Source organism: Anastrepha obliqua, chromosome 4 (genome assembly GCF_027943255.1).
Source record: "Anastrepha obliqua isolate idAnaObli1 chromosome 4, idAnaObli1_1.0, whole genome shotgun sequence".
Classification (NCBI taxonomy): domain Eukaryota; kingdom Metazoa; phylum Arthropoda; class Insecta; order Diptera; family Tephritidae; genus Anastrepha; species Anastrepha obliqua.
The window spans coordinates 94992790-95011140 of NC_072895.1; the positions used below are offsets into that span (position 1 = coordinate 94992790).

Below are 18351 nucleotides of genomic sequence, written 5' to 3' on the forward strand. Positions count from 1 at the left end.
AGTTGCTGCTGTTTTTGGTACTGTTTTTGCTGTTGTTGTTGTTGTTGTATAAAATAAGTTCTTTTTTTGTTGTTGCTGTGATTGTTGTTGGCACCGCCATCTGCGCACACGAGCAGCACACGAATGACGAGCATATTGCATAAACGAGGTTAGGTAACGCCCCAATACGTGACTTTCGGCACGAGCGGGCGGCGCCCGATTGGCGTGCACTTACACACACACACACACACTCGTAAGCAAGCACAAATTCGCTTGCGTGTATGTGTGTGCGTGTGTGTGTCTATTACGAAATATATAATTTAACTATAAATGCAGGCGCTTGAAGCGGCTACTGTTGCCATTGCTGAGTTGGCATTCGAATCGGGCTTCGCCTACAAAATTTTCAAGGGTTGCTCTTGCTGCTTATGGCCCGCTAGGAATTTGTAGTGCAATTACAACAAATATGCAGTGAGATATGTGAATTTTGTATGCTACATTTTTTTTCTTCTTTTTATTGGCGCCCAAGTAAGCCCTCACTCACTTGAAGCAGAAAAAGTAAAAAAAAAATTTCGTACACCTCTGTTTTTCTTACCTTTTACGATTTTTAGAGTTACACTACATTTTCCATGCCTTCAATAGCATTGGTGCGTACATATGCGAACAGCGACGAGCAGACACGTCAAAACTTGCCTACTTTGCTAGACAATTCACAATTCAACAGCTCGCCCACTCACTCACTTCTCGAACGCCTTCAAGTGGCTGTTCACAAATTTTTATGCCACTTACTTTGCGGTAAGGAGTAAAAAGTTTTATTTGTTTCTAGAAAATCAATGACCTTTGACCCTTACGTATAGGACAAGTGTAGATAGAACTCGAACAAGCACAGAAACTTTGCCACTTATTTGGTTATGATTTGATTTTTAGCAAGAAGACAACTTGATTTTCTACAACAGGAATACACAAATACAGGAATACAGGAATATTGAAAAAGTTACCTTAAGTGTCTGGCAGGTACTTGAACTAACCAGAACTTCTTCCCCCACAGTGTCACGTGCCGCAATTTTTCCTCTCACACAAAACAGGCTGCACCCAAGACTTGCTTTCCTGTACTTGCCACCTGAACTGCTGCATCTTGTCCACCTCAAGAATTTTAATTTATTTCAAGTGCGTTTTAAATCGGTTTTATTGAACAGCCAGCTTCGTTTCTTCAATACTTTCGTTTACTATTTTCATCTTTCAACGTACATTTGCCTTTCCAATTAAAATTGCAAAGTTTAGTTGCCAAGTACTTTTGATTATAGAATTTCACCTCTCCTCATCGTTTTAATATTCCGCCAGCCCAAGTGGATTGCCTAGCCAAGGGTATACTTCGGGGCAGCTATCGCACACTTTCATGTAACGTATCTCGCCGCTCTCCACCTTTCTGAGTCCACAATTGTGCTTTACGCATGTTGTTTGCGGTTTCTTTGGACAGCCGTTGAATGGTTTGCCCAGGCTGGGGTGCTGCATGTATTCTATGACGCGTGAGCCGGTGGTCAAGTAGACATCGGGCAGTGTGTTCACATGGCGTAGAAATCTGTAAAATACATAGTATAGACTGTGGAGTAAAACTCAGAACTTTTCAAAAACAAAAAGTCTCCACCAATGGGAAGGGAGAATATTCTACATGGCGCGATAGCTTTCAATCCTCCCCTAACAAGATACTTCATGGTCGCAAATACTACAGCGGCCGCCGTAGCTCAAGGGTTGGTGCGTGACTACATTCTGAAACTCTAGGCATGAACCATCAAATGATAGAAAAAGTTGTTTCTAATAGCGATAACCCCTCGCCAGTCTGTGGCATACCTCCGAGTGTATTTTCTTCATAAAAAATTTCCTAAAAAATCATTTTTCATCTGGAGTTGGCTCAAAACTCGATTTGTGGACCAACATGATCACATCGTCCTCTCTTGGGAAACTGACTGCTGTCACAGAAGTACATATGTTGATTAGGTTAGAATGAATGGCCTACTTGGACAAATAATCAAAATTCCTCCGTTGTGACACCATACACGGAGAGAGGAGAAAAGAGAAGGAAAGAAACCAGAAAGGTGGAGAAAAGGAAGAAGGCGATCGAAGATAGCTATTAACGTTCGCATTAGTCGCTTCAAGCTACTTAAAATTTAACAAAACGTGTGATATTTCAACCCGCAGCATCCACAGCTGTAGCGAAAAAGTGAAAGCCCAGTTATCCAAATCTTTGCCCGATGAGAGCAAGACAGCTGGGAAAAAGGGGCGAAGAAGAAGGTCCTGAGCTGATTCCATCTTGTCCTCCAGACAGCTTTTGCAGAAAGGAATTGAACAGTCCTAAGTCTCACCGCATGAACCCCTAACGGACAGTGTCCAGTAAGGTTACCTACCAATTTCGAGAGCTGCGGCTTTGTAAGCCTCATTTGTGCACTAGCCGAGAGCTCGCTGAGCTGACGCGAGGCCCAGCTTTCCAGGAGCAGACCTCAGGTTCAGAAGGTAAAACTGTCACAGCAGTAGCGCCATTCCAAAATCTCTTCAACGTCTTTTTGTGGACGTCAAAACTGAGACACAAATGCTCGTGCAAGTCTATATTGAAGTGGTAAAAGTAGGTCCTCTTTGATGGTAAGGAAAAGCATGAGACTTACAGAAATTTTCCTATACCAATGAAAAATATAGGCATCACCGGGAGTAAGAAACTTGCAATAACCTTTACAGATGAAAACAAAAAGAAAGATTGAACACCAAAAATCAAAAGGTTTCTCTTAGCAGGACCACGTAGTCGTTTGCAACTGGAAAAATCAGACCAATCATTTATTGACTTCCTGTATTCTAAGAATCAAGAGTCTATCAAGTCACAAACTGCCTTAAATATGCAATAGAAATCGCTGAATGCCAGGAGATGAAATAATAGTACCCTTACCATGTCACGTACAGCGTTCTTCAGAAAGGAAATAAAAAGTGTGAAATTCTAATCGTCCGTTTTTTACTGACGAAATATCACGTTACGAAGGTATGTCTAGCTTGCCAATAACATCTACTTTGCTGTTACTGTATATATAGAGAAGCTAATATAGAAAAATGTACACGCATAGCCGCGTTCCTCAATGCTTTATGGAGCCAAGCGGCAAAAGAAAGTTATAGTGGTTGGATGAGCCAACAATAGGTCGTTAAGTTTCTACCGACCTTCCACCACAATCTGGCCAAACTTTGACAGTTTGCACTAGGTACGATAATAGGTGGATTCTAGTTTCCATTGCTGAAGATGGTCGCCCATTTAAAATCTTCTAAAGAGTGGTTAAATTTCAAGAGCCGATGTTGAATGTGAACCACACATAAACGTCAACGACACCGTTGGACTTCTTTTTTTGGGGTTATTTGAAAGAAAAAGTGTACGTGGATAAACCAGCTACAATTCAAGAGCTAAAGGATGAGATAATTCGGCACATTAACGGCATAGAACCTCAATTATGCCTCAGCGTCATTGAAAATTTGGACCATCCGATGAAGGGGTGCCGCCGAGGCCGCGGCGGCCATTTGGCCAATATTTTATTCCATACGTAATTGAGCCATACCAATATTATCATAATAAAGAGAAATGATAATAATATCTTAAAAAAATTGCATTTTATTCAAAATCACACCGGCCCTTAAAACTTAACCACCCTTTGTAATGTGCGACTTTTCCGACTTTTCCTTTTTGAAGCGCATCATAGAATGCCGATGTTATATTATATTAAACTTCGCAATAGAGCCTTTTTATCGAATGTAGGTAGATAAATTTCATACAATTTTCTACATAACTAAGTTGTCAATATGCTCGATATGAGCTGAGTGTAGCTTTGAACAACTCTTGCCGCACAAAGAAAGGAAATGGGGCGCTGAATCATTGATCATATGACTGTCAAGTGCGTAGCCAAAAAGAGGGGTTTTTGTAAACACTCTGGAGCTACCGAAACGGCAAAGTCATCTCAATTTATCTTATGCGAATATTTAGTTCATTCAATTTCTGGGGACAACAATAATTTAAGCAGGAGTAGTAATAAGAAGAAGCGGCCACCGTAGCCAAGCCAGTTTGTACATGACTCGGATTCGGTAGGTCCAGCGTGCAACATGAAATGATAGAAATAATTATAATTATTACTAGTAGCGGTTGCTTCTCGCCAGATAAACACAGGCGTCTTTCTTATAAAAAGGCATCTACCGCTCGGTGTTGGCATAATAAAGTAAGTCCCTCGATTTGTAGGGCAATGTCAAGACAGGCAAAAAAACTTGGATAAGCAGCGCCACCAAATACATAACGAAAGGTCTACGCCTCAATTGCATATATTCGAAGTAATCGGAAACTGATGCTTTTTCCACCAGCGCAATAGAATTCACGAATGCTTTTCTACAGTGTTTGATTGAAAAGTAATGAGCCTTCCCGCGCGGACCGTCTGCCAAGCGATCAACCGGCTGGTGAAGGAAAATGATCGTTGGACCTTCCCTTTCCACTAGAAACCGGTCCCAGTTCGCTGGCAACAGAGGTGCAGTCAACATAGCTCCGCGCGGGAAAGCTGTTTTAAAAGTGTGTTAGGATTTTGCAGTGGCGAAAATACAGCGATCGTTGGAGCAACGTTACTCGATAAACTTTTGCGTAAAGCTAAACAAAACGAGTACCGAAAGCATTGGGCTACTCAAGGAGGCTTACGGGTACCATGCTGATCATCTTTTTCGACTCTCGAGGCATCGTCCACAAGGAGTTTGTACCTCCAGGAAGCACTGTACCAGCGGCATTTTACAAAGAAGTGCTCCTTCGTCTGAAAAACCGCGTCGCCCGGGTTTGGTCCGACCTCGTCAACAATTGGACTCTTCATCACGACAATGCGCCGGCGCACACCGCCTTCCTCTGCACCTCTGCATTGGCCAAGATGGGGGTTCCGGTGCTTCCCCACCCTCCTTATAGCCCAGATCTGTCCCCTCCGGACTTCTTCTTGTTCCAGCGCCTGAAAAGAAAGCTGAAGGGGAGGCGTTTCGACTCCATCGAGGCGATCCAAAAAACTGTGACAGCCGAATTGAACGCGATTCCGGCGGATGAGTTTAAAAAATGTTTCCTGCAGTGGAAGGACCGCTACCAGCGGTGTATTGACGCTCAAGGATCCTATTTTGAAGAATATTAGTTATATAAGCCAAAAGGTTTAATAAAACTGGAAACTGATGCTTTTTCCTCCAGCACAATAGAATTCATGAATGCTTTTTTATGATAAATAATTTAAAGAATCAGCAGACTATGGAAAGTTTGCAAAAACGATAATTTTGTTACCAACAGAAATACTCTCATTAGTAAAAAAAAACGCCCTGAGGTGTACGTGGAACCGACTAACGCACAACACACGCGCGGATAGCGTATCAGGTCCTAAATTAAGTAATGCGACATGCCTCAAGTATTGAAAAAGCCATTATAATACCAATCCCTCTGAGATCCTCCTAAACTGAATTCACTATTTCTTTTTTTTTTTTTTTTTTGAATTCACAAAATCTGTACTCACTTCCTCAACGCTTCAAAATGGTGTTGCCCCCGCTGGAACCAGGCTGCATGCAAATACATGCCAAACGGTGCACGATTGCCTTCGTAGTGCCTATCGAAATTCTCCAGCATCCAATTGAACAGCGTATCCACCTGATCCTTTGGCTGGTATATACAGCCATCAAGCATCGCACAACTATAGCCGGCTGTATCAACCCACGAAACCATTGGATTAACCCAAAATCCAGGAATAGCCGCATTCGGGCATGAGCCAATCTGACAATCTTGCACCGAACGATAGTCAAGCGTATAGGGCCACATAGCCGGATTGCGATAGCGTTGCGTCGGCCATGAACTATCGTACAGCAAACCCAAACGCTTGGCAGCCTCGAAGCTGTTATTGCCCGCCATCTGCAGGAAGGGTAAACGCATGCCTTTGATGTCTGTGCGATTAACTTTTGCAAATTTCTCCAACATTTCCATCTGCTGACCAAATTCAGCCATCAAGCGCTCCACATCAGCCTCACGCCAATAATCCGTGCCCGTGCCCGAGCCGTGTGTAACCGAGTGCAAAGCAATCTCGTGACCCTGCTGATAGAGCGCATTCACCAGCGTATAATCGGTGTACTCGTGTGAGACAAAGAAAGTGCCTTGTGCGCTGCAGTTATCCGGATTGTTGAGTCCGTCGAAGAGTTGCTGATACTGTTCGTAGTTGATCACATTCACTGCATCATCGAACGTAACCGTAATGAGCTGCGAAATTGTGGGAAGGATGTAAAAAATTTAGTTTAATTGAAATATCGAACTCATGGCTTAGTGCACACACCTGTGGTATTTCCTTTTCATGTCCGCGGAACTCGGCGCTAGGCAAGCGCAAACCTGAGCAACGGCAATCGGGTAGCTGACATTTGTCGGTGGTACAGTATTGCGCCTTTTTCAATGGTAAAGAGTCGACAGTCTCCTCAGCTGCCTGCGCTTCAGCAAACACTAGCGCTGTACTCAGCGCGACTAGTAGTAATAGTCCGAATATGGCTCTGTTTAGCATAGCTGCAGCTTTAATGTTCCGGCCAACGGCGCAAATGTGCATTTTATGGTTTCGCGATCATTTCTTGAGTGCTCGCGCCCATATCTTATCTCCGCTGCGAATTTGCTAATGATGTTGTTCCAAAATGTTCGACATTCACAAGCGCTTGTTCCGCTAGATTGTAAATTAATTTGCTTTCATTAGTGTTACATTGAATTTGTTTCGCTCTTTGCTTTCTATGAGTAATTCCTGCTATTTCGGTTGTGATAGGCTATAATTAAAAAGAGGAAGACTGAACTACCTTGAGATATTTTTGAAAGCACACGGACATATAGAATAAAGAACTCAAAAATTACTACATACTTTCAGTAGCGTAACTACAACATCTGGGGCCCGTGGCAAATTCTTATGATGGGGCCCTATCAATAAAAATCGCCACGTTGTACTCAGTTTGATTAAAAGAAACAAATTTTATTTCAACAGATGATTTTAATAAACAAAGCAGCAATTTAATTTCAATAAGTTATTTATTAAGAAAAATCTTTTTTTCGAGATTTCTGTTCCGCAAAAGCGTCTATAACATTATCGAAGTTTAGAAATCGGGCCATAGAATTTTCAGTAGACAGAATAGCCAAGTTACATAACCTGTCTTGTCTCATAGAGTTTCTTAAATAAGTCTTTATCAATTTTAGTTTTGAAAATTATCTTTCTGCACTAGCTGTAGTCACAGGAATTGTGAGAAATAACATTAATGCAATGCATACTTCAGGAAAGCTGCAAGACATAAAAAATTTTTTTATTATTAATAAATCAGCAAGGTCTCTAATACACGACAATTTTTCTATTTCGTCCCTGAAGGTGGATCGAAAACTTAGAATTTCTCTGCCAAATGATTCAGTTATGTCTTTTTTATAAATCTCAACAAATTCTAGAACATTTTTTAACAGATCATTTAAAACTTTTAACGTGGAAGGCTGTAAAACATTGAAATTTGAAACAATTTCATTCATTGGAATGAAACGCGATTTCAGTTGGTTTATAATGATGTCCAATACTCGATAAAATATATTCACTCTGAACAAACTTTCCGCATCTTGGAGGCGCTCATCTTCGCAGAGCTCGTCAAAATGGCGTTTTACCTTCCGCTGACGAGTATTAGAAAATTCAGGGGTAATGGACTATTTTCTAGCTACACTATTTGCTTCCATCTTCAAATTTTCAAATTCATGTCGATACCTTTCCAATACTTCTAGGCAGATTTTCAAACGCTTTATGGCATTTGAAAGATTGGTGGTTTTAGACTGAAGTGCTTTAGAGGCTGCATCGATAATAAGTAGAATCTTACAATGGAAACCCAGTAACATAACAAAATTGTAGTTATCGATCTTCTTTTTGAGTGAAACAGCTTCATTTCTTTCATCTGATTTGCAATTTAACAGGATTGCGCTTTTTGCACTTCAACAAACCGAACTTTTAAAGCAAAAACGGCATCATAACGTCCTGCCCATCTAGTAGGGTTTAATGTTTTCAATGTTATTGAATTTGAAGACTCACTTTCTTCATTAAATATCAAACTTGATAAAACATTCAATCTTTTGATACAATGCCCAAAAAATTATAAATTTGTTGAATTGTTTCAAAAAAATTTTGCATATCAATAACCTCTCTCAATGCATCCTTGAGTGCTAGATTTAAATTATGAGCAGCACAGTGAACATATACGGCATTTGGCTCAACATCTTTTATGAGTTTTTGAACTCCACCATAAGTCCCTTTCATTGTGTTAGCACCATCATATCCTTGTCCTCGACATTTATTTAGAGGAATGTTTTTGTCATTTGTGGTTTTCATAATTTGCTTGGACATTGCTAAGGCAGTTTGATCCTTAACGTCATGAAATCCCAAAAATGTTTCTTTAGTGGCAAGTGTCTTAGGGATCCCATTACAATCTTTTTCGATCATACAATAACGGTAAAGTTCACACATTTGATCAATTTTTGAGATATCTTGCGTTGTATCGAATATGTTAGAGTAGAATGGTGCTTCATTTATTTCATTTCTAAGTGCATTTTCTACTTTTAAAACCGGGACAAAAATTAGCTCATTTTGTATTTTCGGACTTGAGTATTTTATTTGGCCCGTTGGTTTATTTAACTAATAACTCAACAATACTCAAAAAGTTTCCTTTGGAGCTTGGATCACTGCTATCTGCGTTTTTTCTGTGGCCACGAAAGGCTAAATTACATGTTGAAAGTGTCATCAAGGAGCCTAGAAAGTACTTGTCGCCAAAAGGATTTTTCTTTTTTGATCATAGACTCTTGCTCTTCATCGAGTGTTCCATGTAGTCGCCACTGTTGATACGTAAGACGGGAATCCAGATGGATTTTTGATGTCTCGTGTCTTTGTATGCCATCTACAATACGTTTCCAGCCGTCATAGCCCTCAAGCCAAACATTTTGTATATTCTTAGATGCCCGATTTGCGAGTAACCAACACGGTTCACAATACGCACTCTGAAGTATTAAAGAATAGGAAAGCCATGTACGTTCCAGCTTGGCGCCAGACTTGGAAACAATATAGTAATGTTTTTCTATAAAAGATCTATTGTTACTATCTTTTAAGAAAGGGCCATTAGGTTTGCAATGTCCGTTTTCAATCACGAACATTTTCACTTGATTAGTTACCTCTTAAAAATTACCCTCAGTAACATATGGCGAACATCTTTTTGCCGGTATCTTGTTCTGGATCTGGATATTCACTGATGTTGGGTGCTGCATCTGATAACACTGGTGTACTTTTAGTAAGCTCTGATTCTTCACTTCTGGAGCACTGCCCAATCGATGTTTTATTATCTAAGTCATCATTTTTCAAGTACTGACTAATTTTAGGTACCTTTTTATTTTTTTCTTCAGTTTCCTTCTTTCTCTTTCGTTTTTCGCTCCCACTTAAATATTTTCTGGAACTAGACATTTTAATATTTAACTTTCACAATAAACTTTACTTTGCCACTATTTTCATAGTCAATAAAATAATAAAATGAAACATACAAATCACCAATCGTTAAAATACTCGCACAAAGAATACGCAGTCAGTGAAGCCCTCATAAAAAAATATCAAATCCGGGATTCCCCTAACATAGTGTGGCCAACTCAACCCCGCAGTAGCGAGACGAAAAAAAACTAAATGGGGAATTCCCCGATTATTAATGTTCACCCGCGCTGCCAACGTTCCGCTCCAAAATATGTAAAAACCAATGCAATTATCGGTATTTTGATTGATGGGTTTTTGACGGTCATAAGTAAGTAAAATTACTCGTCACGCGTGTTTCTCTAAAAATGAATAAACATCTTTTTGTTAAGTTCGCTTGAAATGCTTAACGATTTATTGATTGGATTTTAAGCACAATTTATAAAAATATACTTTTCACATAAAATAAATTACTCTTGTACAATATAAAAAAAATTCTTGAGCTCGCGGCCTGTTGTCCCGGGGCCCTCTTGGGTCGGGGACCCGTGGCATTTTGCCACCCATGCCACCCTATTGTTACGCCACTGCATACTTTGCAGAAAAGAGGTCACTTCTACAAAGTAGGGTAAGCTCAAAAGCTCTTTCAAGCAACTTTCATCTTGTTACAGCGTAAAATGTTGGATAAATTTGTGATGAAAGGTATTTGAGAACCAGTCATTAACAGCAGTTTATTTTTCGCTGGCGCTTGACCAACTGTCTAGGAAGCATACAAATAATATACAAAGAATTCGTGAGTTTTTTCTACTGTTTATTTAAGGAGGACTGTTGCGCCGCCTTTAAAAATGTACCGTCACCTTTTATCCGCTTCGCAGTAACAGAGCACTGTCATACTTCGTTCTACCTAAATTCCCCTTCGCTGTCAAAACTGTTACGCTCTCGCACAATTCATTTCTGTAACTGTTCAACTCATTCCATTCTCAATTGAAGCGGAGCCGCGAAAAACGTTGTAAATGCCAAAATCGTTTTTTATAGGAAAGAAAAAAAACGTTTTTGAAGGCTTTGTGATTTTTTTTGTTCCTGTAATTTTGGCTTGTCCAAAACAATGACATTAATAACTTATACGAAAAAAAATTTGGGAATTTTAATTTTGAATTACAAGTAAGCGGTCATTTTAAATTTTTTTTCAGTGGAAAAACGTTTCATATCCCAAGCGCGACAGCAGTTAAAACGTTTTTCCACTATGCACAGCATCTACCTGTGGGCAAAAAGTAGGGTGAATTTGGTTGTAAAATGAAAAATCTTTATTTATTCTTGTAAATCAATTTCATCCACTTCAAAATAATCCCCTCTCGATGAAATACACTTATGCCAACGATTTTTCCAATCCCCGAAACATGCCAAATAGTCCATTTCCGGTATAGCCATCAGCACCTTCTTCGATTCAGCTTTTACGAGTATCTCCTCAATCGACTCGAAACGCGTTCCCCGGAGTGGTCTCTTGAGTTTTGGGAATAACCAGAAGTCACACGGAGCCAAATCAGGCGAAAACGGTGGTTGCGGAACGATATGCGTGGAATTTTTGGCGACATGGTCACGAAGAACGAGTGCAGTGTGAGACGGTGCTTTATCGTGATGCAAAAACCAAAACCAACCAAATAATATTCCTTATTAACAGTTTGGCCAGGTATAAGGAATTCATAGTGCACCACACCACGAAAATCGAAAAAACTGTCATCATGACCTTTATTTTTGAACGACTTTGACGTGCTCTTTTCGGTCTGGCTTCGCCTTTAGCACGATATTCGCTTGATTGGTCGGTTGTTTCAGGGTCGTAAGCATAAATCCAAGTCTCATCTCCCGTAATGATGCATTTGAGCTTGTCCTGATAGTCTGAAAGCATTGTTTCACACACATCAACGCGACGACTTTTTTCCAAGAAATTGAGAGTTTTCGGTACCAAACGAGATTTGACAGATCCTTCTGATATTCCGATCATATCAATAAGGTCTTTAACAGTCAACCGACGATTTTTGAGCACTAACTCCTTCACTTTATTGACGTGTTGGTCATCTGTTGACGTCGATGGTCGTCCGGAGCGCTCCAAGTCATCAACACGTTCTCGACCCTCTTTGAAGTCTTTGTACCACTTATAAACATTTTTCTGCGACATGGTCGAATCACCAAATGCCTTCTGCAACATGCTAAACGTCAGCCGAAATTTCATTCCGCAAACAAAATTTGATGGCACTTCTCTGCTCAATCAAATCAGACATTGTAAAAATCGAAAAAAGCACTCTTGGTCGTTTGGTAAACACAAGCGTAAATATATTACTGATAATGACATTCACATGAAAGTTGGCGCAGATGTTATTAACAGTGCTGCCAACTCATGAAAAAAATAACTAGAGCGAAATTTTAATCCCGCGAAGTTTGACAAATAAATTCACGTTTGTAGGAACTCATTTAAAATGTTACTATCGCAAAAAAAATATTTATTTTTTTTTTTGTTTTTTAAATAAAGACTATATTACACAATGCTTACAGTTTATTTATTTAATACAAAACGTTACTTCGGCATCAAAACAAAAATGTGTTCAAAACTGTAATAAATGAGACCGACGCGCTTTCCATCTAAGACTGCACTACTTTATTTTATTCAAATTCTATACAGAGTTGCATAATTTATGTTTGCCAGTGTTACCTAAGTAATAAGGTGTAAGCAGTGTTGCATAACAACTTACATATAAGTGAATTTATAACAAAAACAGAAATTATTCGAAAAACTACGAATATAATTTTGAACCCTTTTACACAATAACTGTCCAACCTATTTTTGTTTACTTCTTTTTAAATATTAATTTCCGAATGTTTTCACGGTCACTTTTACATAAATAGGGCGAAAACCCATCGTGTAAGTGTGCTCTTTCAAGTAAAAGGTTTATATGCTATCTTTATTTACTGCAGATCGATTAATAGAACTCCGCGTACTTCTCAGGCAAGTATGACGTCATTGCAAGGATATCTCTTGTTTCTCATCACTTATACTAATGTATTCCGAAGAAGAAGCATCGCTTAATTTTTCAAGTTCTGCGTTTTTTTTTAATACAAATTATAGCATGACCATTAGGCGGGGTCGATTTGTGGGGAGGCAAAAAAATCGCCCATTGCTCTGTGAAAATCATATTCTAGGGTTCAAAATAAGAAACTTTGCCGAAGGAACCATACCTCTAAAACGAATTCTGATGTTCCCCAATTTGGGTCGACCTTTTTAGTGTCTTTTCTAATGTGAAGGCCAAAAATGGTGATATTTTGGAATGATTGTATGGGGAACCCCCCACGGGAGTTCCAGGGGGTGTGCCACTGGCATGGGTGGATCGGCCGTCCAAAGTAAGTGGGGTCGGTCATACATTTGGACTCGATTGGAGCCCTCTAAATGGGTCAAAGTGGGATTTTTCGTTCGACCCAAATTCGGGGGCATCAGAATTCGTGTTAGAGGTATGGTTCCTTCGGCAAAGTTTCTTATTTTGATCCCTAGAATACGATTTTCACAGAACAATGAGCGATTTTGAAATCGACCCGGCCTAATGACCATGTTTCTGCTATATAGCATTATGGTTTTTTCGTACTCTTAGTATGTTTGGATCATCAATAGAAATCTGAAGCCATCTAGCTTCGGTAATTTTGCTTTTAGGATCGTTATATAAATTTTGTTTGAGAACGTCAAAATTTTTAAAATCATTTAGATCCATTTGATGTACATTGAATGGGTTCGACTGTCTCGTAGATGCAATTAATAGAGAAACATCTTCAGGAATAAAAAGTTGGGAAGTTTTCTTCTTTTTTCTGTGTCCAGAAGTCTAAAATGTTTGATTGATTTCAGAAAAATACTTCGTAAAAAGACTGTTACATAATGAAATTATTGTCCAATTGTTGTTTTGTCCAACGCACCTATCGGACCATATTATCTTATTTCTCCCTTTTTAAGTACGTCGTAGTTACATGAAATATGTTTCAAAATACATGAAATTGCGTTTTTAACTCTTCTTCTTCGAGGCTCACTCAATTCGATCAAAAACGATAAAAAAACCATTTGTTCATTAAATTTTTTTCATAGAATTTGACAAAATAGTCTTTTATTTGACTAACACTACATTTTTCGCAATTGAAATAGCAACGACAATCACAAACCTAAATAAAAACAATAAATAAAATAAAATTACAGCAACTACACTTGAAACGTTTTTCCACATTACTTGTTCTGGGGCGTTTTTTTGAGGGATACTTTTGTTTTTCCTGGTTATATATGCATTTCCACTATTTCTAAGCTTTTTGTTTTTATTATCACTCTACTTTGCAACATTACATTTCCTTTTTGTACCTCTGTTACACTTATCAATTACCTTCGACAATTGCGATCGTATCATTTTGCGTGTAACTTACAACGTTCTTCCACGGACTGACTTCTTCTAATTCGTTTTTAATTGCCTTATGGTCCGAAATTTTAACTTATTTGATGCTTTAAAGATGCAAGAGAGTAATATTTAGTAACGGAAATCAGCAAAAAAAAAACGTTTTGCAAAAAATGGCTTTTAAAACGTTATTCGCGGCTCCGCTTCAATTGTTGGCAACTGGAAGCAAAGTTACACGAAAATTTGTATTTGTTCTTAAAAGATTCATATTGGACTCTTACTAGTGATCGGGTATTAAGTTAAACACAAATGTAAGATTGAAATTGTTAACCTATGAATTATAGAGAATTTTTAACCAGAATTTTAATAACTTCGCAGATTTTAGTAAATTTCCTAAAACACTTAAAGTACGGGTTTTCATTTCGCACCCGACTTCGCAGGGACTTTTGTACAAACTAAAGCTCCAAAGTTTAAATCTTTCGCTTCAGTCTTTGTCCCTCTTCTCCACACCATCTTTTGCAGCTGACATGCGTAATATTTACCCTTCACAATCTATGAAACTTTGTATCGCTTTTCACAAAAAACATGATTTTGTCTATTAACTAACAAACTTATTATGACAAATGATCAACTTTAACTAAATAATGATGTTTTAAGCAGTGAACTTTCTCAGATTAGTCAAGACCACAACCAAAAAACAAGAAGAGAATAAAACGAAGGTGAGAATGCGTCAACGTGACGGATGAGAGTTGTTTTGTTAGCAGATATACATAGAAGTCGAGAAGGAGTGAAAGGAGAAGAGTGGATGAGTTGATTCCAACGGACATACAAATACAAGGGAGCTAGAAAAGAAAGCGAGTCGGTGGAAGGGAGTTTAGTGATTCCATGAGAAAAGTTGAAAAAAGAATAGATGAGGGAAAGTGACAGAACTATTCTAAAGAAAGCGAGCTGACTGATTGGTAAATTTTTGAGTGAAACTAAAGAGGAAATGCAGAAACGAAAGGGGCAACTTTATCAGCTAAAATTGTTGTTGTTTCAACTGATGAATGGTTAGACAAAAGCTATTTGGAATAAGTAACGAAGGCGATAAAAAAATCGAAAACATTTTTTAATTTTTTTTTTTTTAATATAATAAAACACACTGGCATAAATACTTGAAAACAAACTTTTCCACGAAAATAAAATAAAATAAAAACAAAGCGCATCTTACATTAGCAAGAAAGAAAAATTACCTAACCAAAGATAAAAGTCAACTGGCGAATTATGAGTTTACGTGAATTTCTAGTAAGTACTTTGCTGCTGGCTTCCCTTTATTTATTCTACATCATTTTGTATTATGCACGAGGTCACATACAAAAACAAAAGCGATGTTTCTTGTAACTTAGTTGCATGGTCAACTGTCACGATATCGTAATTTTTGTGAAATGCGAAAAAGTAGCAGAAGCAGCGAAAGAGGATGAACGTAGTTAGAGTTCAGGCGGCAGCGAAACGTGATGAATTACGCTACTTGCAGTGCTGGCGACTAATAAGCTGCACTTAAGGCGTACTTAAGTTGCACTTAAGTGACCTGTAACAAGCTTTCGAGTGAGTTAAGTTGTTTAAAGGGGTTTTAGTAGAGAGTGACTGGGGATTAAACCAACCAACTAATGGTGGAGTCGATTAAAGTTAAAAAGGAAAGATGACTAAAGTTTACCCACCTTTTTCTTATAATAGTAAAAGTAGAAAAGCGCATTGGAAAATGGTAAGAAAGTTAGCCCAAAGAATTTTTTCCGCTGAAAAATCTGGTATTAGTTACGTAAGTAGAAGCCCCATTTTGGTAGATATCGCAGCGCTTGTCTTCTTTTGGCCTTTCTAAGTCATTAAGTAAACTCAACGAACTCTGTTGGGGTAATAACTTTAAGGTACGTCATCTGCATATGATATGAGTAGATTGTCAAATAATTTTCAGCGCCGGAGAAACAAAAGTGGAGTGAGGAATTTCCTTATGTACCTGTCTTCCTGCGCAAATGCGAAAAAAACGCATATGAAAGAAATATGACTAAGCGCTCTTAGAGTTGCGAGCGCTTATCGCACGGTTTTCGACAATGCCATAGCAGTCATATCGAGGAAAATCCCTATAGATGTCTTGGACAAAGAGCTGCAGAGGCTGTATAAGCCAGTGCGAGAAATACCGTTTGGTGTTATTAAAGGAGAAGAGAGGCAGCGAACCATCAGAGAGTGGCAGCAACGCTCCGACCTTTCAAAAAATGATCGGCGGACGCACAAGCTAATACTTGCCACAAAGCGAAATGGTATCGAAGAAAGTACGGGGAAGTGACGTAACTGCAGAGTGCTCGCGGATGCTTTAAAGAGTACCTACACCGCTTTAGTTTGGAAAACGACGCCTTTTGCCCGGTCTGCCCTGACGAACCAAAGAGCACAAGGCATGTGCTATTTCGGTGCCCACGTTTCGACACCGAAAGAGAAGACATTTGCAGGGTTTTTGGTGAGCATCCCACAGAGACAAACTTTACGATGCAAATGTGCGATAAACCTGAAAAATGGCGATTTGTGTCAACATACTCCGAAACGGTCTCTCAACATAAAGTAAGGTTCCGGGAGGATAACAAGGGGTTTTTATGCGGGTTAAAGTCCCACACTGACGACCACAATGATTAGGATGCTTTCCTCCTACTAAAAAAAAATATAGAGATAGAGATATAGGATGGGAAAGAGAAAAAAAATTAAGAAAAAATGACACCAAATGTGTCTAAAGGTTGAAATTGAAATTGAAATTTGAAAAGGTCGAGCCAAGCAGCACCAGTAGATTTGGTGGCTCCTAAAACACTCAGGCTGAAAAGCCCATTGTATTGAAAGCTCTGGAAAGGGGGTGGATAGTCAAGGAGGGAAGGAGAAAAGTATCAGAGAAAGAGACAGGCAAGAATAGAGACAGAGATAGAGATAATTAGTCCTGTGAGAATTTTCCAGATTCTTTGGCAAATCTGTAAGTACCCTCCAGTTTTAGAGAACGAATATTACTCATTCTCATGACATCGAAACCCAAAACTCGTAGTCGTGCTCCAGCAAAGGCAGGATACTCACAGAGAAAGTGCTCAGTGCTATGCGCCGCCTCCAAGCATGACAGGCATACCGGGTCCTCGATGATTCCAATGGTGGTCATATGCTGACCCCATGGGCTGTGTCCTGTAATGATACCGACCATCAACCGAATGTCTTTCCTTCTAAGTTTTAGTAGAAAGTTTGACAGTTTTCTGTTCGGGCTTGTCACAAAACACTTTGCAGTTCTGCAGCGTTCTAGACCGGGCCATCGCTCTTTATGTAGATTGCCTACATAATCGCTGATCCAATTCTTGATTTCTGCGGAACTGATTCCAATTATTGGCTCTGGCCCCTGTGGGGGCACCGCTGATCTACGGTTGGCCAATTCGTCGGCGATTTCGTTTCATTGAACACCGGAGTGTCCCGGAACCCATATAAGTACAAGCCTGTTTCGTCTTGCGACAGACTTAAGCTTCTTCTTACATTCTTAAACAATCTTTGAGATTTTCTTCGCGTTCTCCAGAGCCTTCAGTGCAGCCTGACTGTCACTGAAAGCTCCTATCTGTTTCCTGCTCCATCTCCTCTCGATTATCCATTCGGCTACTTTCAGGATGGCAAAAACTTCTGTTTGGAAAACAGTTGCCATTTCGCCCATAGCATAGTGATACTTATTACTATCGTTTAAATACCATCCGGCTCTAGACCCTATTTCATTCTTGAACCCATCGGTAAAGGAAACATCCGTCAAATCTCCCTGCATGCATTCTGGATTGCTCCATTGCTCACGCAATGGAAATCTGACATCAAATTTCCTTCCAAATGAAACTGTGGGTATCAGGTCGTCTTTAGGTGCCAAAAACAGAGAATACTGCTCAGAGAGCAACCTAAAGATTTCTCTGTGTCCCGAAGTTCCGTCTTCTTACCAGAAACCATATTTATGGAGTATACACATTGCTTTTATTGCTTCCTGTAGTATCTTAAGATCCAGGGGGAGCAAATCAAGCATAGCATTTAAAGGTTATTTTACTTAGTTTGTATTAAAAAAAGGTTTTGTCAAAATTCCAATATAGGTATTACATTTTAAGCCATTATATCTCTTTGTTTGGAGTATTTGTTTCTCCGTTCCACCAACAGCAACAGAAAAAGTCCACCTTTTTAAGGTGGTTAACATGTTCCATAAAAATTTTTCCCGTTGCTTTTTTCTTACTGCTGAACACATCATATACGAGGTGTGTTCAGTATCCCGAAAGTATCGCGAATTTTGTGTTTTTTCAAAAGTTTTTTATTTACTCATTAATATCTATTTTGTCCCATTCAAAGTAATCCCCATGAGATATTATGAACTTGTGCCAACGTTTTTTCCAATCTTCGAAGCACTTCAAAAAATCATTTTTTCAACTTGTTCAGCTCCTCCTTCGATG

The 18351-nt window shown here is 39.1% G+C and overlaps 1 protein-coding gene across 1 annotated transcript; it reads right to left on the minus strand.

The window, feature by feature from the left end:
* Positions 1–1298: 1298 nt before the first annotated feature.
* LOC129244289 (chitin deacetylase 8) lies at positions 1299–6578 on the minus strand. Its single transcript, XM_054881905.1, has 3 exons — positions 6318–6578; positions 5514–6244; positions 1299–1555 (listed from the first exon to the last, which is right to left on the minus strand). Exons 1-3 carry the CDS (start codon positions 6576–6578, stop codon positions 1303–1305), a joined length of 1245 nt encoding a protein of 414 aa, XP_054737880.1. The 3' UTR covers positions 1299–1302.
* Positions 6579–18351: the final 11773 nt, after the last annotated feature.